Source organism: Mesoplodon bidens (assembly GCF_964165515.1).
Source record: "Mesoplodon bidens genome assembly, chromosome: 1".
NCBI lineage: Eukaryota > Metazoa > Chordata > Mammalia > Artiodactyla > Ziphiidae > Mesoplodon > Mesoplodon bidens.
In genome coordinates, this window is record NC_138176.1 from 93,964,942 (window position 1) to 93,987,118 (window position 22,177).

Consider the following 22,177-nt stretch of genomic DNA (forward strand, 5'->3'; position numbering starts at 1 on the left):
CTCCTAGTTTTCTGAAGCAGAAACTGGATGATGCCATTTATAAATACAAAGGGAAAATTCAGGAGATATAATAACAAGCTTAGTTGAGTGCTACTGACCTATCTGGGTGGAGATAACCAGGAGAACCTCAAGCTACAAAAATTTAATGGGCTCTTACCTTTAGATATTATTGAAGCCACAAAAGTGTAAATGAGATGAAACAGGTCAAATTTCAACAATTTTGAGGCTGTCATATCATACATAAACTTATTAAAGACTATTTCTAAACTCAGAGCACATATGTCTATAAGTTCTCAAAAAATACAAAATAAATAGATTGATAAATTATAGATTGTTTATATGAAAACAGTTATCTATGGCTGCTAATGAGATCATTCCTTAGTGGCTAAAAGATTTTTCTAATAAATATTCTGATAATGCCACTCTGATGAGAGGATAATATGAACCCCTGTGCAAATGCTTTAGAGTCAATCTTTACAGTACATTCTTTTACGAAGGTACTATTGGTTATTCCTGAAAGATATACACAAATGAAATCCTTTCCTTCAAAGATTTTACAAGGCAGATATGAAATCTGAGCACATATGGCTTGAAAAATATTTCCATAACTCAGCTAGATACACATTATAAACAAATATATATGCAAAAAATCACCTGAAGAAAAATAGCATACAATCTCAGTTAAAATGAATAAATGCTCAGTATATTCACAAGAAGAGTAAAAATCTGGCGGAATGAACCAGAGACATCTTCCTGGAGAAGGCAAGTTTTAACCAGATTTATAAAATTATAAATTTTCTACAAACCAGAGTAATGATCAAAGACAAAAAGGAAGGAACCAAAAGTTCTTCCATGAGAAACAGCAAAATGACTATTATACATAAGTAGAGGGTTGGGAAGGACCAGGTGAATGAAGGTTCTTTGAAACTAGGCTGACAAGTTTTCTCTGCTGTGATAGGGTATCAGCAGAAACTCTCAAAAAGGAAAACGATAAAAGCTTTAATTATAAATTCACATGATTCTCATTTTTTTTTGCACCATAACATCAGACAACAAATGAAACTAATATGTTTTCAGTTTAAGTACAAACTTAAACAAAGCTAGTGTTTAAAGAGTTTCTAATGTAGTTATTCTTGGCATGGATATATAGGGCATCTCAAAACCTAAATTCTGGTAATATCAATATGCCCATCATTCAGAATCTGTCAAACTTGAAAGCAACATCCTTTTCCCTAAAAGAAGCATCTGCTTATCCTTATGTTCCTTCAAATCTGTGGCAGGAAAAGCAAGCATAGTTTTATGTATACAACTCTGAACTGCTTAGTGTTAAGCTATGGAATATTGTCAGTAAATATTATGGCAAAGTTGCTCATGGACAATTAAACACTTAAGACATTTTAGGCTTTAGAAAACCCAAACTAGCTTTGTTAATCTCCAATTTATAATCTTTAGGCCCAAATGTCCAAAAGCCAAATGACACAGTTGTCAAAAAACAATGTATCCACTCATCATTCTTTCTTTAACAATCAACCTTACTGCTGTGAATACTGTCAGAAAGTCCAGCTTAGAAACTCACTAGATGAGCAATTACAAGATGCAAGTTCTAATTTGGCTCCTCTTTGAATTTGTGGTGCAACCCTGGACAAGACAATTTCTGAGACTTTGGTTCAGTTTGGTTTTCTTCCATAAATTTAGGAACTTGAACTAAATGATTAAGATAACTTTAGCCATAAATTTTCATGATTTTTCCCATCCTTTAGCCCAACATCACCATTTTCTCTATATATAGCCTTTTATTTGCATTTTTATTTTCTATTTTCATTATCATCATATCATAGCGGTCTTTATGAACCAGTTTCCTTACTCATTTTCCTTCCAAAATCTCCACACCCAGACTTATCTCACATATACCATAAATCTCATATTCTCTTTTTTCTTCTACTCTTTTTTGAACCTTGAGTGCAGAGTTGAGTTAATCACAGTATTCTTTCCATAACCCCATTATCTACCCATGACCATTAGCTGTGAAAGACCTGCTCTTATTTATTTTCATTGTTTTCTCTTCATTCCCAATTGCTCTCTCATTCCCCTTCATTTTGTAGGTTCACATTAAAATATGATATATCCATGGATATATACATATACTGGTAAAACATACATTGTTATTTGCATGCATGTGTTTTTGTACTATAGACCCATGTCTCTTTTTACTTTCTTAATATAAACCTTGTTTTCTAGATCTACCTATGTTGCTGTTTCTACATCTTTACATGTAAATACATGTTTCTAAATGATGCACAGTATTCCATGGGATGCAATTACCACATTTTACTATCCATTCCCTTAGTGACAGACACCTAGGCTACCTATAATTCCCTACTTCTACAAATAGTCTACCTGTAGACAATCACTAGACATAATCACTAACTTGAAATTAGGGCATATTATTTCTGGAAATGTTTTTTTTTTTTTTTTTTTTTTGCAGTACGTGGGCCTCTCACTGTTGTGGCCTCTCCCGTTGCGGAGCACAGGCTCCGGACGCACAGGCTCAGCGGCCATAGCTCACGGGCCCAGCTGCTCCACGGCATGTGGGATCCTCCTGGACCGGGGCACGAACCCGTGTCCCCTGCATCGGCAGGCAGATTCTCAACCACTGCACCACAAGGGAAGCCCTGGAAATGTTTTTATTTAATTCTTTAATAGCATATGCGCGTGCACACACACACTATATATATACGAATATGTGTATATATATATGTACACACATGTACTTTTAAAGTATTTTACTATATATGACAATATGAATATATATTATATAACTAAAACATACATATACATAATCAATACACATTCTTGAGTAAAACATTTGAAATGTATATGAATTGCATAATACTGCAGTCTTCTTTTGTACCTTGTTATTACACTCCACACTATATTTTTGACATTGGTAACTGGGTCTGATGTAGTATCTCATTATTTAACTTGCATTTTCCTGACTGCTATGACTTCTGAAATGTTTGTTCATATCCTTTGCCCAATAGTCTATGGATTTTTATTTATTTATTTATTTATTTATTTATTTATTTATTTATTTTTTGCGGTATGCGGGCCTCTCACTGTTGTGGCCTCTCCCGTTGCGGAGCACAGGCTCCGGATGCGCAGGCCCAGCGGCCATGGCTCACGGGCCCAGCCGCTCTGCGGCATATGGGATCCTCCCAGACCGGGGCACGAACCCGTATCCCCTGCATCGGCAGGCGGACTCTCAACCACTGCGCCACCAGGGAGGCCCGGATTTTTATTTTTATTGATGCTTAGGTAATGTATCCTCAACACTAATACGCTGTCAGTTATGTGCATTGCAAATGTCTTCTCACAGACTGTGGGTTGCCTTTTCATTTGACTTACATTAATTTTTGTAACAGAAGTTTTACATTTTAACATACTCAAATATATCAATCTTTTCCTTTTTGGCTTGCATTTAAATTTTGATTAAGAAGTACTTCCCTAGCAAAATTTATTAAAGGGAAATTTTCAGATATTTTAAAATCTACAAAGCTTTTGATTTTTACATTTACTTATTTAATCCATAAAACCATGTAAATGCCTAAATGTGAAAAGCAAAACTTCACACTTTTTTTTTCCATAGATAGCAACAATTCCTAACATCACTGTTTCCCTACTGATTGATAATGCCACCTCTGTCATGTACTAAACTATACATATATTCTTCCTTCTGTTCTATGTTGCCAAACTCAAGTTCTTGTAAATAACATTGCATTTTATTCTTCTATAGAATTGTTTTCATAAATGACACTTTACCATTTCATGATGTTAGGATTAGATTATCAAGTTTCTCTCTCACACACATACACACACACACTATAGGGGTTTTAATATGAACTCTATTAAGACTGATTTTAAAAATGTGGGAAGACTTATTATTCTCATTAGAGAATTTAATTTTCCCAACCAATTAAATTTTCCATTTAGTTCATCTGTATATCCTGTATTTCCTTGCTGAGACTTTCCATTTCCTTGTTGGGAATGTTTTTCATTTGTTTCACGCTTGTTCATAATTTCTCATTAATGCATTTTATGGTGGCTGTTTAAAATTTTTGTCACATAATTTTAGCATCTCTGCCATCTAAGTGTTGGGTCTACTGATTGTCTTTCTCATTTGAATTGAGATTTTCCTGATTCTTGGCATGATGAGTGACTTTGATAGAAACCTATCAAATAGATTTTAGATTATTTTAGTTTATTTCCTCTGATGCCTTTCTTTTGGGGGAATAAGGTGCTGTCTTTTACTGCGAGGTAGAGGTAGAAGTCCAAACTCCCTACTAGGCCTTTCTAGGATGGGTACAGGTGGGTCCATAGTGTTTTTCCTTTGGTACCTGGCTAGAGTAGAGAGATTGTTCAGAGTTTTTTGTCATGCTTGGCTTCTCCTTTCCTGGTCCTTTGGCTAGAGGGAGAAAGTCTTTGTTGGCACTTTTCATTTTTGGTCTGTGCCTTGTTGGTATTGTCAGATTGCTGGCTTCTTCTGTTCCAACTCTGGGATATATGGGGCAAAAAAGCAAAAACAAAACTCAAATCAAAAAGTCAAGGGAACCAACCACAGTGTCATTCCTTGGATCCTGAGGCACCTAGCCAATCTGCTTTCTTCTCTCCACCTTTTGGTCTTCCTATGTTTGTTTTGTATTTATGTCCTGGGGTTTTAGTTGTTCTTAGCAGGAGGAACAGGCAAAAGCACTGATCCATCTCCTCACAATTGATTTTTAATAATAATGTTTACTATAACTCAACACCTAGTTAAACCTTTTTTTTCTCTTTAGGTACTAAGGTTATTATTTCTAACATTTTTCAGAACACGTACACTCATAAACTACTTTGGGTATTTAACTGATATACAGCTGGAACGAGTCTCCCTGCTTCCATGTTTTGCCTCTCTACAAGTCTATTTTCAATACGGCAGTCAGAGTGATCAATCCCATTAAAATATAAATCAGATCATGTCAATCTTCTGTTAAAACCTATTTCTATTTCATCCATAGTAAAAAATCAAAGTCCTCACGATGGCCTACAAGGCCCCATATCACCTTGTTTCCCACCGTCTGTAACATTTCTGACCTTATCTCCTACTACCCTCTCCTAGTTTACTGTGTTCCAGATATACTAGTGTGGGAAACTGTAAAAGTGGTCCAAAATTCTTCCCTCTCTTATTCACGTCTTTGCAACATGATGTTGAAAATCTTCCCATCAAAAGGGGTATTTTTTTCCCTATTCTTTGAATTTGGGTTGACCATGTGACTTACTTTGCCATGAGAAATTACCAAATATCGGGTTGGTTAAAAGGTTCATTCAGTTTTTTCCGTAAGATGGCTCTAGTAACACTTAGTTGTCTTTAACTTCATTTGAAACAATTTTATTAGATTGTATGTGACAGCTGTCATATCAGTGTGCATTTAAAAAAAGACATCAAAATTGGTGAATTTTTATGTAGCCGTTTTAATATTGAAGATGGAAGGAAAAAAGCAAGATTTTTGGCATATTATGCTTTATTTATTTCATAAAAGGTAAAAACGGAACACAAAAAAGATTTGTGCAGTGTATGGAGAAGGTGCTGTGACTGACTGAACATGTCAAATGTGGTTTGTGAAGTTTCATGCTGGAGATTTCTTGCTGGATGATCCTCCACAGTCAGGTAGACCAGTTGATGTTGATAGCGATCAAATAGAGACATTAAGTGAGAATAATCAATGTTATACCACGCGGGAGATGGCCAAAATACTCAAAATATCCAAATCGAGCATTGAAAATCATTTGTACCAGCTTGGTTATGTTCATTGCTTTGATGTTTGGGTTCCACATAAGTGAAGAAAACCTTGACCATATTTCCACATGCGATTCTCTACTTAAAAGTAATGAAAACGTTCCATTTTTAAAACAAATTGTGACGGGTGATGAAAAGTGGATACTGCACAATAATGTGGAATGGAAGAGATCATGGGGCAAGTGAAATGAACCACCATCAATCACACCAAAGGCCGGTCTTCATCCAAAGAAGGTGATGTTGTGTATATGGTAGGATTGGAAGGGAGTCCTCTATTATGAGCTCCTTCCGGAAAACCAAACGATTAATTCCAATAAGTACTGCTCCCAGTTAGACCAACTGAAAGCAGCAGTCGATGAAAAGCATCCAGAATTAGTCAACAGAAAATGTATAATCTTCCATCAGGATAATGCAAGACCGCATGTTTCTTTGATGACCAGGCAAAATACGGTTACGGCTTGGCTGGGAACTTCTGATTCATCTGCCATATTCGCCAGACATTGCACCTTCAGATTTCCATTTATTTCAGTCTTTACAAAATTCTCTTAATGGAATGAATTTCAATTCCCTGGAAGACTGTAAAAGACATCTGGAATAGTTCTTTGCTCAAAAAGATAAAAAGTTTTGGGAAGATGGAATTATGAAGCTGCCTGAAAAATGGCAGAAGGTAGTGAAACAAAAGGGTGAATACATTGTTCAATAAAGTTCTTGGTGAAAATGAAAAATGTGTCTTTTATTCTTATTTAAAAACCAAAGGCACTTTTTGGTCAACCCAATATGATCCAAGAGAGACTTGGAAAGTATTTGTACTTTGGGATTTGCTGTCTTGCTATTCTGGGGAATGGCCAAGTGAAGAAGTAAGATGTGCCTGTTGACCTGGTGAAGAGACTGCCAATTGCCAGACAGGTTTATCATCTGCTGCCAACTACCAGACCATCCTGCTAGCAGACCGACCAGCTGGCTAGAGACAAATAGACAAGTTCAGTAGATATCAGCCCTGCAGGCCCAGACCAGAAAACCTGTTCTCTTCTCTCCCAAATCATAATCTAAATAAGTTATTGTTTTGAGTCACCAAGTTTTGCAATAGTTTGTTACTCAGAAATAGATAAGAGGCATCTAGCTTCCTCGCTGTTCCCCAAGCACATTTCCACCTCTGCAATAGCAAGTTCTTTACTCTAGACACTTTCCTTGTATTGCATGGATTATTTGTTCACATCCTTCAAGTCTTTGTTCAAATCTCAACCTCTTAGGGAGGTTTACTTTGAATACTCTATTAAAAATAAACTGCAACTTTACCACTGCCCCTAGCACTCCAGATCTCTCATCCTGATCTTTTGTTTTGTTTTGTTCTTCTCTAGCACTAATTGCCTCCTAACCTACTGAGATATTGTTTACTGTCTGCTTGTTCCTTCTAGATGTAAGTTCCAAAAGGACAGAAGTCTTCAACTGTATTATACATTGATATACCCCAGGTGTAGAGCCTGGCAATAGTAGGTGCTTGCTAGATATTCATTAAGTAAATGGATTCAATGTTTCAGAGATGTCTGTTAGATCAAGTTGTTAATCACATAAATCACATCTTCTATATCTATCAGTCACCTAAAGAGTTAAAATCCTTACTATGATTATGGACTTGTTCTGCCATGCCTTATATTTCTGTCAGTTTATGCTTTAGGGTCTAGTGTTTTTATCATAAAACAATTTTTTTTTTTTTTTTTTTGCAGTACGTGGGCCTCTCACTGTTGTGGCCTCTCCCGTTGCGGAGCACAGGCTCCGGACGTGCAGGCTCAGTGGCCATGGCTCACGGGCCCAGCCGCTCCGCGGCATGTGGGATCCTCCCGGACTGGGGCATGAACCCGTGTCCCCTGCATCGGCAGGCGGACTCTCAACCACTGCGCCACCAGGGGAGCCCTCATAAAACAATTTTAAAAGGAAGTTTAAAAAAATGTATAACAAAACATTCAACCAAGTTGGCCTTTCTTTTAAATGTCTTAATTAGATAAGATTCACTTTAATTTCTTTAGTAGTACTAAAATTTTATTTAATAATAACAATAAACAATAATAACATCTAAGACTAACTTACGGCTAACTATTATGTATTTGCTGTTCTAAAACTGCTCTAATTGTAATGTTCAATGAAAAAGTAGCCTTTTTCACAGTGGAAAGTGAATAAGAATTTAACTAATAAATATAGCACATCCATATAATAGTATACTATATAATGTTATGGTTGATAATATTGGTATGATATTCATATAATCTATAAGAAAAAACGACTAGGCTATTAGACAGTGTGTATATCATCCCCCCTTTTTTTAAACTAAAATACTTAAATACACAAACCTAAGTTATACATTTAAAAAGTTAATAATAGTTAACTCTAAATAATGGAATTATGAGATTTTTATTTTCCACTTAAAAAGAGTTGTATAATAAAGAATTTGTCTGGTCTTTGTCTAAGTTTCTAGGATGGAGAATATAAACCCTTGGAATTTCCCAAGTAATAGCAGTATCTTTGTTATTCATGGTAGGCACTTGGGACTACCCCTGAGTTTATGCTAATGAGATGACTCATGGTAGGCCCCATGTAATTAGAGGGTTGGAGCTTTGAGCCACGTGATATAGGCTCAACCTCCTGACTCTCAGGGAGGGAAGGAGGTCTGGAGATTAAGTTCAATCAAGTGATCAATGATTCATTTGATCAGTCATAATACTTAAAATTCAGCTTATTCATATAAGGTTTTGCTCTATGATGCAGTCATTATAAATACCACTTAATTGTAATATAAATTGATTTACATTGAATATAAGTCAAATGCACATAATGAAACCCCAATAAAAACTCAGGACACTGAGGCTTAGGTGAGATTCCTGGTTAGCGAACACACTGCTGTGCCAGGATGTTGACACACCCTGATTCCATGGGCAGAGGAAACAGAAGCTCTGCTTTTGGGACCTTCCTAGATCTCACCTAGTTAAGTCTCTTCTTTTGGCTGGTTTTGATTTATATCCTTTATAACAAAATTTTAATCACAAGTATGGTGCTTTCCTGACTTCTCTGAGCCATTTTCAAGAACTATTGAGCCTGGGGGGTTAGTGAGAACACCCACATTTGTATTCAATTGGTCAGAGGTGTGAGTGGCCTGGGGACCCCTGAACTTGTGGCTGGCATCTGAGTGAGTGTAGTCACACTGGGGATTGTGCTATTAACCTGTGTAGTCTGTAATAACTTACTGTCAGAATTGTACTGCAATATGATATATTTTCATACTATCTAAAGTATTTTTATAATGAACTTCCATTACTATTATAATTTAAAAAGCTACTTCTATTTTGAAAAACAGAGGAAGATCTTGCAATTAAATAAATCATTTTAAATTGCAAAATCAATAACTTTGAAAGAAATAAGAACTAAATAAGAGCCAACAAGTAAAAATGTCTAGGGGTAAAGAAGGTAAATTTATTAAATTAAATTTAAAAGTTCATGAAGGTAATAAGATAAAAATATGAAAACTGGTATATAAAATTTAGTAAAATAAAAAATAATTTCATGAAATAAGTTTTCCTTTAAAAGAAAACCAACATAATGCATTTGCAGGGCAAAATACATGATGGTAGGAAAAGTAAATAGCAAGGTTCATTTAACAAACAGTAACTTACAATTTTTGTAAAATATAAATTTATATTACAATTTAAAGATATTTCTACATGATAGAATCACAGCAAAAAAACCTTATATGACTAAGCTTCTGAATTTTAAGTATTATGACTAAAGGGAATGAAATGTGAAAAAATGCTTTTTTTGTCATTTAGAGTTTTTCCTGTAAAGTCTATTGATGCAATGATTTTTAAACCACTGGACCATAATATAGACATACAGTATTAAGTTGCCTGGTTTTTAAAAACCCCTTATTGGCTGTCTTCTCCTCCCCTTCCCTATCTCACTTCCCCACTCCTCTCCTGGTATTACCTCTACTGGTATTACCTCTAAATAAACTATGTGCTTTCAAACTCTTAGGGTCTGCTTATGGGAGAATACAAAGAAAGATATGTGTAGAAAAATTTTTTAAGAAGACTGATTTTCTTTCTTTCTTTCTTTCTTTTTTTTTTTTTGAGCTCTAAAATCCATATAAACATTTATTCTGCCCCTGCCTGGGGGTGGGGAAGAGGGGATCCGGGAATTGGGGATCTGTGGGCCATTACAGACAGCCCTCGGAAGAGGGCGGGGCTCTGGTGGGAAGACAGTGTCCAGAGGCCAATGGGCCCTGGGGTGTCCAGAAGGCAAGGCCCTGGGGGCTGGTGGAGGGGCTGGCTTGGTTCCCAGAAGTCCCAGGAAGAGGACTGATTTTCTTCCATAAGCACTAGTTTTGCCATCATGGAACAGCCTTCACATATATGTATTATAGTTGTTGCCTGACTAATAGTCTTGATTTCAGTTTCTTCTTGTCCCAAAAGATCATGCACACAAGAAGCTACTGACAGCAGCTTAAAAGGGAGGGAAAAAAAAAGCACTCAGGGGAAAAATTATGACACCAGTGCTTCCCCTGAAGAAAAGTAATTATTAATAAAATAACAAAAATCATTTTTGAAAATACCTAAGTTGTTTTCGGAGTTGCTCGATTTCCACATTTTGTTCAGTTACTGTTTTCAAAAAGTGTTGATTAGTCTGCCAAAAGAAAAAAAATAGTAACATTCAGTATCAGAACATTTAAAACTGTATCTTTAAAGACTAACTACAGGGTATATGAGTAGAAAAAAATGAAATGAAGTCATGATAATGATTAGATCTTTTTAATGATAAAATATAACCCTGGGCATGTTTCCCTGCCTTCACTACTTCAGTGGACACCTGTTTCACTTCAAACTACCTGCATTTGCATTTCTGTGTCTTCTGGCTTTTTCTGGTCTTCTGAGCCTCCTTTGCTCACCAAACTACGCAGAAAGCTATATAGGTAGTGTAGAATTCATGCCTCCAGCCTGTTCTGTAAGAGCCCCAAAACAATGACCGAATGGAATTGGTGGGTAAAAATCCCCAACTCCCATGGCCCGTGGTGGAATAACTGAGGCTGTTTCTTTACTGGCTTCCACAGTTCAGCAGTGGGATTAAGTTTCAGTTACCCACAGTGTTAATTTGCTTGATTGATAAAAACCCTTTATTGGTTGCCTTCTCTTCCCTTCCTAGTCTTGCTTCTCCACTCCCCTACTGGTTTTTCATGGTATTATCTCCCAAATAAATGACATGCTCTGGAACCCTTTCCTCAGGGTCTGCTAATGCTAAAGTAAGTTATGAAGCAGTCTTCCAACTGTAGAATAAAATTTTTTAAGGGAATTGATTATCTTCTGTAAGTGCTGGTTTTACCCCCAACTTCATTGACTTCATATTATTAAGACACTTTTCTATTTTCCTCTACTTGGGATGTCCTCATTCAGCCAGCATTCATCCCTGCATAACCTGTGTGGTCACTCTAAGGCAAAACTGATTGCTTCCTTTTTGCATTTTGATAAAACTTTACATATACTTTTACAATGCACATTGCACTGTACTTAAGTACTATGTTTAAAGTCTATGTATATTCCTGGCTACAACATGTGCCTGTTTTCGAAGACCAGCTGCACCCAGAACTCCCAGCATCTAGCACATGATTCTGTACATTCTAAGCACTTATACCTTTGAGGAATGAATGAGTGAATGAATGAATGCCTTAACTGAGACATGAAAGAGCGTCTGAGGACTGCATCTTTATCTTTATCTCGGGAAGTAAACTACTCCAGAACAGAATTTAGTATTCAATTCACAGACCACAATTTAAGAGACCAATTTTGGCATTCAGAAAAAGAGGGATAGAATAATGAAAGGTAGGTAAATTACACCACACCAGAAAAGTTAAAACAAAACAAAACAAAAAATTGTAACACTGGGCATGAGTTACAACAGACATATGATTATATGCAAATAACCAAAGGGTTGACTTAAAAAAGAATTGAGCTTGTTCTATGTTACTCCCAAAGATAAAACCATATATCACTGGGAGGAAGCCTGGTAAGAGAGATTTTAGCTTTCTAATAATCAGAGTTCAAAGGAACAGGCTCTTTGGGGAAATGACAAGATCTCTTACAGGAGATATTCAAAGCAGAGGCTAGAGGATCATCTAAACTGTAAAGCATTTAATAGAAGGATGCCTATATCACTTGAGGGAAAGGATGATCTTTAATATCATTTCAAATTCTCCTGTAAAGCTATCTCAACGACTTCAGACCAAATTGATTCCCTTTTATAATGTTTATAATGTACCATTCATGTTTTACTATATATATAGTCTTGGAACTGGTATAATTAATGCTTGTGTTTTTTATTATTTGGCAGCACCTTAAAGGTAGATTATGTAGAGTAATTAGAAGTATAAATTAGAATTGTGAATTTTAAGAAGCTGGTGTTGAGAACAAACACACATAACTTGCTAGCAAGCCTAGTAAGAGTTCAACAACTGCATCTGAATATGGCTTTATGATGCTCTGTATTTATGTTCACAAAAAAATTATATACTATATCAGTACTATAGAATCTGGAGATTCATAAAGGTCCAGAGAATCCCTTTCAATCATCCATCTTAGCACCTTATTCACCAATTATTTCATATGTCATTTCTGTTTTTCCAACTAGACAGGGGCTTTGTGGATAGATGCACATTTCTTTTGCAACTAGAGAAACTATAGCAGTAGAAGGAACTTAGTACGCAATTAACAAATATTTTTGAGTTATTTTATAGAGCTGAGTAAATCTCAAGAAAAATATGATTTCAGTAAAGAGAATTTCTAGGAAATATAAACTCTTATTGTATCTACAGTAAAAATAAATAAATATAAACTTGTATTTTTGGTGCCATTTGGGTCAGGGCATTTTACCTTCTGCATGTCACTAAAGTACATTGGTTATAAAAGATTTTATTTACTTGTTATATACTCATCAATTTATTGTACATCTATAGGAGCCTATTCATTTCATGAGTTTATTCATGTAATCAGAAAACTTTTTAATGGAAGTTATTTGATTTTGACTCAAACTTGCTCCTATGACCATGCTCTGAATGCTCTTTGAGATTTACAAAATCTTTACTATCACTTAAACCTCCTTTACACTTAGTAGAGTCATGTTTAATACCTTAACGATTGATACATTAAGAAAAACTCAAGTCTTAAAAATTTCTCTTAGCCAATTTCCTCTATTTTAACAATCAGGGTAGTCTTTTCTTTGTTCTTTATAACACAATGCTTAATCCAACTTGTCACTTTATCACTTTTATTGTAACCATAGCTTATTATTCTTAGTTTTGGCCTAAAACTATGAATGCCTTAGAAATTTTTGAAGTGTGTCCTGTAAATATTCAAATATGTTTTTCTATGACTTACATCAGAATGATTTGGGGCTGTATATAATAAAATATGGGCCCTGTGGTACAAAATACCAAAGGATTATGTAATCTGCACAATTCTAGGAAATACTGAAAAAAAGCATAAACAATTGTTATGGTAGGTTAAACTATTAATGTCATGTAGAAACAGGATTTCTTTTTCTTTTTTTTTTTTTTGAGGTACACGAGCCTCTCACTGTTGTGGTCTCTCCCATTGAGGAGCACAGGCTCCGGACGTGCAGGCTCAGCGGCCATGGCTCACGGGCCTAGACGCTCCGCGGCACATGGGATCTTCCCAGATGGGGGCACGAACCCTCGTCCCCTGCATCGGCAGGCGGACTCTCAACCACTGTGCCACCAGGGAAGCCCAGGATTTCTTAATTATGGAAATCAGTCATCATTTTATTTTGGAGTACTTTAATACTATTTTAAAACTCTAAGAAGTGTACTATCAAAAATTATAAGTGATTAGAAATTCCAAATGTTAACATAAGTAAAATAGGGAGAAATTTATTTAATAATTTTTTACATGGTTAAAGGAGAAAGTTTTTTTAAGTACAATAAAATTGGATAAACTTACTTTAGATGGCACAACTCCACTATTAAACAAAGACATTTTTATTAGGTACTACCCTGTTAATTCTGAATTAGCAGGGAAACTAAGCAAAATGAAGAAAGGAAAGAGAGGAATTACCTGGGATGTCATAATCCTATTACTCAACAATGAGGTGAAATAAAATTCCAAGAAGGAAAAGAAGAGAATAAGAAAATAAAAGTGAGAGGTGGGGAAAAAGGTAAAGAGCAGAACTGGGAAGGCTAATTGTATTTCTTTGGGGAAAAAATTAAAGGGAAATTTAGGTGTAGCAACTTAGGTGAGTGGTGGTCAATCAACTAACAAATGATTCTTAGTGTTTTATTGTTTTTAAGGATTTGGGTTACCATTTGTCTAAAAGTTCCACCATTCTTAGTGTATACCTAACTATGTTCTAGATGAAATACTAAGAACAAAGCATGAGTCCTACTCTTGAGGAGCTCACAGTCAAGATTACTCTCAGGAAATCTTACCAAGGACTCTAAGAGTATTTTCAGATTAGGATATATTTCAGATAGATGTTAGCTTTAAATCTCTGGAAACTAGTGTGAACCCTCATGTCATGCTGCTGAATGTGAAAGAAAAAGACAGATAAAAAGAAAAGGGTACTGCTTACCTATTTTAATTTCAACTATTTTTTTCTTGTTGATTTGCCTTAGCAAAAATAAACATTATTACTTATAGTGACAATTTCTAGTTTATATAACAAGTGCATTAAATGGATATTTTCACTTACCATTTCTGTGTTCTCATTAGTTACATGAAGTTGCTTGGTCAGTTGTTGAAAATTGGCCAGCTGATCCTGTAGTAGGAAGAGGGAATACATAAATAGCATTTTGTTTGCAACCCATATTTAAAATTAAATTAAAATCAAGGCTAAAGTCATTATACCTAAATCTAGATGACATCAGTTGTATTTCTTCTCACAAGTACTGTGTGAATTAACAGTTGAAGAAATAAAAAGATAAAACATTTTTAATGATTACAAAATTAAATAAGGTGGCAATGTGGAAACTAATGTAGCTATTTATGTTTTATGTGAAATCATTATTTCTAGAAATCAATCCATTAGTAGATAGATATGCTAGAGAGACCTTACCCAATATTGACAAACCATATTCAAACCTATTCAAAACCTACAGTACAAACCACAGCAGAGGAGTTACTGTGCCTTTCCTCCTTCTTTAAAATTCTCATGGCTTGAATGCCCCACAAGTTTTAAGTTTTTTGATTATCTGTTATGATCGGATTAAACACCATATGTCAGATGACAGAATTCAAGATTGATGGATAACTAGGGAAATAAGGATAGAGTATTATTTGTTAAGTCGTATACAAAAACAAACAAACAAACACAAAAAAACCCTAACTGCAGGGAGTTCCCTGGTGGTCCAGGGGTTAAGAATCTGCCTTCCAATGCAGGGGACATGGGTTCAATCCCTGGTTGGGGAACTAAGACCCCACCTGCTGTGAGGTGTAGCCAAATAAAAAAAAGGAAAGAAAAAAACCCTAATTGCAAAGCTATAGCATAAGAATGATCTTATTTAAGCGGAAAAAAATCCCTAAACCCAATGGCTTAGTTGATTGACCTAATGAAGAAACAGCCTTAAAAGAGCAAACTTATATTAGAAATGGTTTCCAGATCTCAGAGGTAAGTGTTACGGCACAGACTACATGTGGATTATTTTCAAACCAGGGCATGTATAGAAAAATCATTTTGTAAACTTCAAAGCATCATTAATTATTATTATGACTTCCTTAGGTAGAAATTCCGAGTTACAGTGATAATAATAGGAACAGTCATAAACTGGAATTTGAAAAGTCTATAAATGAGAGTTGAAGAGAGGCATGATAACCAGTATATTAAACAGTTGCCTTCTCAAAAATCCACAGGAAAGGAATCAGAATTGGAATTTCTCCATTGATTTCAATGTACCTAGCAGAAAAAGAATCAATGGAAAGATAAGAGAGGTAGATTTTCCAATGGAATGGATGGTCTTGTGAGATAGTAAGTTCTTGTCAACAGAGGTATAAAACAAAAGCTATATGTCCACTTTAAAAGAATATAAAATGATTCTTGCTTTGGATAGAAAGAAGTCCTTAATAACCATTAAGAGCATTCCTATCGTAAAATCCTATTCTGCTTAATTTATGTTAGACAAACTTCACATTTTAGTAAAAGGTCACATTTAAGGTTGTTAACATTTTCATTTCACAAGTGTTGTCATCACATTTGAGCAGGCTTCTTCACTGTCCATGGTCTAATGATCAGTCTTTGTCTTTTTTAACCAGGTAAAAGAAATCAAGAATATAAAAGTTTTGGAGATCCATTTACACATAATAATCTTAGAGCTGCTTATTAGCACTAAATACAGCATTCGTTGCTAATCACATTATAAAACCCTATGTAAAAAAAAAAAAAACCCTATGTACACTAGGCACAGTTTTGATTGTCTTATGCGTTGAAAAGATTTCTAACCACTGAAGATCAATTTACTGCCAACATAAATAACACAGTAGAGACTTAGGCATTCTTCTCCAAAACTGAGTTTCTCCAGAATGCAACTTCTTACTGATGATATACAAGAAAACCATGAAATCCAAGATTACCTTTTGTTTTTGACTTTCAAGTACATGAATCTGGGCCTCAGTCATATGTTCCTGGTAAAGTTTCTGTAGTCTGTCCAGCTCCTGAGAAACAGTCTGCCAGAGTTCTATAGCCTGAGTTTTTTCCTATAAAAGAAAAACATTTCAGAACTCATTAAATTATTAGCAGGCTACTGCATAGTACAAATGAATCATATTCTTTTACAGAATGAGTTCTTGTATATAAAGTTAAAAAATAAAAATAGAACTTGTCTAACATCGGATACTTGTAATACTTTTGATGATATAAAGTTGTAAATAAAATTATTTAGAGGGATTTCCCTGGTGGCACAGTGGTTAAGAATCTGCCTGCCAATGCAGGTGACGCAGGTTTGAGACCTGGTCCGGGAAGATCCCACATGCCGTGGAGCAACTAAGCCCATGCGCCACAACTACTGAGCCTGTGCTCTAGAGCCCACAAGCCAAAACTGCTGAAGCCCGCACACGTGGAGCCCGTGCTCCGCAATGGGAGAGGGCACTGCAATGAGAAGCCCACACACCACAACGACGAGTAGCCCCTGCTCGCTGCAACTAGAGAAAGCCCATGTGCAGCAATGAAGACCTAATGCAGACAAAAATAAATAAATAAATATATTTAAAAAATTATTTTAGGGCTTCCCTGGTGGCGCAGTGGTTGGGGGTCCGCCTGCCAATGGGGGGACACGGGTTCGTGCCCTGGTCCGGGAGGATCCCGCATGCCGCGGAGCGGATGGGCCTGTGAGCCATGGCCGCTGAGCCTGCGTGTCTGGAGCCTATGCTCCACAGAGGGAGAGGCCACAACAGTGAGAGGCCCGCATACCCCCCCAAAAAAATTATTTAGAGAATAAACCTAAAGATGAAAATTCCTTACTTTGAAATTTTCTTTTTATTCAGACTTAATAGCTAAAATTAAAACCCTTCAATCACTTTCTTGTTCCAGAAAGTGTAAGCCAGAGAAATTACTGATGAAAACTGTCCCTGGTAAAGTACAAGAGGTTTTTTTTCTGACTGCAAAAGTAATAAATGTTTATCATAGAAAATTAGGAAAGTACAGAAAAACAGAGAAGAAAATAAAATTACCTAATATTTTTTAGCTCCTGATAATAAATACTGCTAACATCTGGATATAAACATCTTTATGAATGTTGGATGTAGTCTTGTTTACAAATGTGATTTGGGGGGGAGAATTTTGTATTTTTTTTCTTTAAAAAAACTGGGAAACACATAGTGTGCTGTTTGTATTGTCTATTTTTCACCTGGAATTTTATAATGAGAATTTTTTCAGGTCATTAACTATTCTTTCAATATAGTTATTCTCAAAAGCGATATAGGGGCCCTTGAGGAAAAAATTTTGTTCATAATAATATGAAGACATTATTTGCCTTTTTCACTCTCATCCTCTCATGAGTGTACAGTACAGTTTTCCAAAGTTTATATAATGTACTGTGTGATGCTGTCATTGCTCTGATGGCTACCAAAATTCACTCTTAGGCTCCCAGTTGTTTCTAAAAATGTCTTAGTTTTAATTAGTAATATGATAAATACCCCCTCACACAAAAAAACTCATTGGAGTCCTCAATAATTTTTAAGCATACTGAAGAGGGGTCCTGAAACCAAAAAGGTTGAGAAACTTTAAGCTAGCATATAAAAAGCATTATTCTCTGTTTTTCTTTTTTGCATGTACTTTTTAAAAATTGAAGTATAGTTACCTCAGCAAGCTGTTGACAGAATCAAGAAGAAACCTTCATCTCTTTGTCCCTAAAGCCCAAGCTTTTAAATCCCAGGTCAGAGCTAATTCTCTAAGATTTAGTAAGTAGGTAAGAAGGTGTAGTGAAAAGATATGCATTTTTGGAAAATAATGAGTATACATTTCAAATAAATATACATTTATAAGCTTTAAGGAAACGATTTCTGAGGCATAGCTTGCATTCAGAAACACACAGATCATAAATTTGTACAGTAAGTGCACCCATGTAACCAGCACCCAGTTCACGAAAGAGAACATTATTACCAGCAGCTAGAAGCCAGTTGCCCCTTTCTTACAGATACTACAATCCTCCCAAAATAACCTTTATCCTGACTTTTAAAATTATTGATTAGTTTTGCCTAAAACGTATGTAGTTTAAAAATACGTAGACAAAAGCAGAATCTGACTTCCGATGAAGATGGTGGAAGAGTAACGCGTGGAGATCACCTTCCTCCCCACAGATACACCAGAAATACAGCTACACGTGGAACAACTCCTACAGAACACCTACTGAACGCTGGCAGAAGACCTCAGACCTCCCAAAAGGCAAGAAACTCCCCACGTACCTGGGTAGGGCAAAAGAAAAAAAGAATAAACATAGACAAAAGGATAAGGACAGGACCTGCACCAGTGGGACGGAGCTGTGAAGGAGGAAAGTTTTCCACACACTAGGAAGCCCCTTCGTGGGCGGAGGCTGCGGGTGGCGGAAGGGGAAGCTTCGGATCCACGGAGGAGAGCGCAGCAAGGGGTACGGAGGGCAAAGCGGAGAGATTCCCGCACAGAGGATCAGTGCTGACCGACACTCACCAGCCCGAGAGGTTTGTCTGGGGCTGGGAGCTGAGGCTTGGGCTTCGGTCAGAGCCCAGGGAGAAGACTGGGAATGGCAGGGTGAACACAGGCTGCAGGGGGTTAGTGCACCACGGCTAGCCAGGAGGGAGTCCGGGAAAGTCTGGACCTGCCGAAGAGGCAAGAGACTTTTTCTTGCCTCTTTGTTTCCTGGTGCGCGAGGAGAGGGGATTAAGAGTGCTGCTTAAAGGAGCTCCAGAGACGGGCACGAGCTGCTGTGATCAGCGCAGACCCCAGAGACGGGCATGAGACGCCAAGGCTGCTGCTGCCACCGCCAAGAGGCCAGTGTGCGAGCGCAGGTCACTGACCACACTACCCTTACGCTGAGCCTGTGCAGCCCGTCACTGCCGGGGTCCCGGGATCCAGGGACGGCTTTCCCGGGAAAAAGCATGGCGAGCCTCGGGCTAGTGCAACGTCACGCCGACATCTGCAACAGCAGGATTGCCCCGCACTCCATGCCCCTCCCTTCCCCCCGGCCTGCGTGAGCCAGAGGCCCCAAAGCGGATGCTCTTCTAACACTGTCCTGTCTGAGCGAAGATCAGACACCCTCCGGCGACCTACACGAAGAGGCGGGGCCAAATCCAAAGCTGAGACCCAGGAGCTGTGAGAACAAAGAAAAGAAAGACAAATCTCTCCCAGCAGCCACAAAAGCAGTGGATTAAAGCTCCACAATCAACTTGATGTGTCCTGAATCTGTGGAATACATGAATAGACAATGAATCATCCCAAATTGAGGAGCCGTGTGGATAAAAGGCTCTGGGTGCTGCAGCCAGGAGTCAGTGCTGGGCCTATGAAGTGGGAGAGCCAACTTCAGGACACTGGTCCACAAGAGAACTCCCAGCTCCACATAACATCAAACGGCGAAAATCTTCCAGAGATCTCCATCTCACACCAGCACCCAGCTTCACTCAACGACCAGCAAGCTACAGTGCTGGACACCCTATGCCAAACAACTAGCAAGACAGGAACACAACGCCACCCATTAGCAGATAGACTGCCTAAAATCATAAAAAGTCCACAGACACCCCAATACACACCACCAGATGTGGACCGGCCCAACAGAAACACAAGATCCAGCCTCATCCACCAAAACACAGGCACTAGTCCCCTCCACCAGGAAACCTGCTCAACCCACAGAACAAACCTTAGCCACTGGGGACAGACGCCAAAAACAATGGGAACTACGAATCTGCAGCCTTCAAAAAGGAGACCCCAAACACAGTAACATAAGCAAAATGAGAAGACAGAAAAACACAGCAGGAGAAGGAGCAAGAAAAAAACCCACCAGACCTAACAAATGAAGAGGAAATAGGCAGTCTACCTGAAAAAGAATTCAGAATAATGATTGTAAAGATGATCCAAAATCTTGGAAATAGAATAGACAAAATGCAAGAAACAGTTAACAAGGACCTAGAAGAACTAAAGATGAATCAAGCATCGATTAAAAACACAATAAATGAAATGAAAAATACTCTAGATGGGATCAATAGCAGAATAACTGAGGCAAAAGAACGGATAAGTGAGGTGGAAGATAAAATAGTGGAAATAACTGCTGCAGAGCAAAATAAAGAAAAAAGAATGAAAAGAACAGAGGACAGTCTCAGAGACCTCTGGGACAACATTAAACGCACCAACATTTGAATTATAGGGGTTCCAGAAGAAGAAAAGAAAAAGAAAGGGACTGAGAAAATATTTGAAGAGATTATACTTGAAAACTTCCCTAATATGGGAAAGGAAATAGTTAATCAAGTCCAGGAGGCACAGAGAGTCCCATACAAAATAAATCCAAGGAGAAATACGCCAAGACACATATTAATCAAACTGTCAAAAATTAAACACAAAGAAATCATATTAAAAGCAGCAAGGGAAAAACAACAAATAACACACAAGGGAATCCCCATCAGGTTAACAGCTGATCTCTCAGCAGAAACTCTACAAGCCAGAAGGGAGTGGCAGAACATAATTAAAGTGATGAAGGAGAAAAACCTGCAACCAAGATTACTCTACCCAGCAAGAAACTCATTCAGATTTGATGGAGAAACTAAAACCTTTACAGACAAGCAAAAGCTGAGAGAGTTCAGCACCACCAAACCAGCTTTACAACAAATGCTAAAGGAACTTCTCTAGGCAAGAAACACAACAGAAGGAAAATACCTACAATTACGAACCCAAAACAATTAAGGAAATGGGAATAGGAACATACATATCAATGATTACCTTAAATGTAAATGGACTAAATGCTCCCACCAAAAGACACAGATTGGCTGAATGGATACAAAAATAAGACCCATATATATGCTGTCTACAAGAGACCCACTTCAGACCTAGGGACACATACAGACTGAAAGTAAGGAGATGGAAAAAGATATTCCAAGCAAATGGAAATCAAAAGAAAGCTGGGGTAGCAATTCTTATATCAGACAAAATAGACTTTAAAATACAGACTATTACAAGAGACAAAGAAGAACACTACATAATGATAAAGGGATCAATCCAAGAAGAAGATATAACAATTGTAAATATTTATGCACCCAACATAGGAGCACCTCAATACATAAGGCAAATACTAACAGCCATAAAAGGGGAAATCGACAATAACACACTCATAATAGGGGACTTTAACACCCCACTTTCACCAATGGACAGATCATCCAAAATGAAAATAAATAAGGAAACACAAGCTTTAAATGATACATTAAACAAGATGGAGTTAATTGATATTTATAGGACATTCCATCCAAAAACAACAGAATACACATTTTTCTCAAGTGCTCATGGAACATTCTCCAGGATAAATCATATCTTGGGTCACAAATCAAGCCTTGGTAAATTTAAGAAAATTGAAATTGTATCAAGTATCTTTTCCGACCACAATGCTATAAGACTAGACATCAATTACAGGAAAAGATCCGTAAAAAGCACAAACACGTGGAGGCTAAACAATACACTACTCAATAATGAAGTGATCACTGAAGAAATCAAAGAGGAAATAAAAAAATACCTAGAAACAAATGACAATGGAGACACGATGACCCAAAACCTATGGGATGTAGCAAAAGCAGTTCTAAGGGGGAAGTTTATAGCAATACAATCCCACCTTAAGAAACAGGAAACATCTCGAGTAAA

General features: G+C 37.1%; 1 protein-coding gene across 3 annotated transcripts in view; it reads right to left on the minus strand.

Moving 5' to 3' along the window:
* SCLT1 (sodium channel and clathrin linker 1) overlaps positions 1–22,177 on the minus strand; it is a 284,010-nt gene that overhangs the window by 149,519 nt on the left and 112,314 nt on the right. For all 3 annotated transcript variants that reach the window (XM_081228387.1, XM_081228386.1, XM_081228385.1), the window contains 3 exons: positions 16,444–16,566; positions 14,570–14,635; positions 10,428–10,498 (listed from right to left, as the gene is read on the minus strand). In XM_081228387.1, coding sequence (XP_081084513.1) covers positions 10,428–10,498; positions 14,570–14,635; positions 16,444–16,566 — 260 coding nt within the window. The remainder of the gene's footprint in view (positions 1–10,427; positions 10,499–14,569; positions 14,636–16,443; positions 16,567–22,177) is intronic.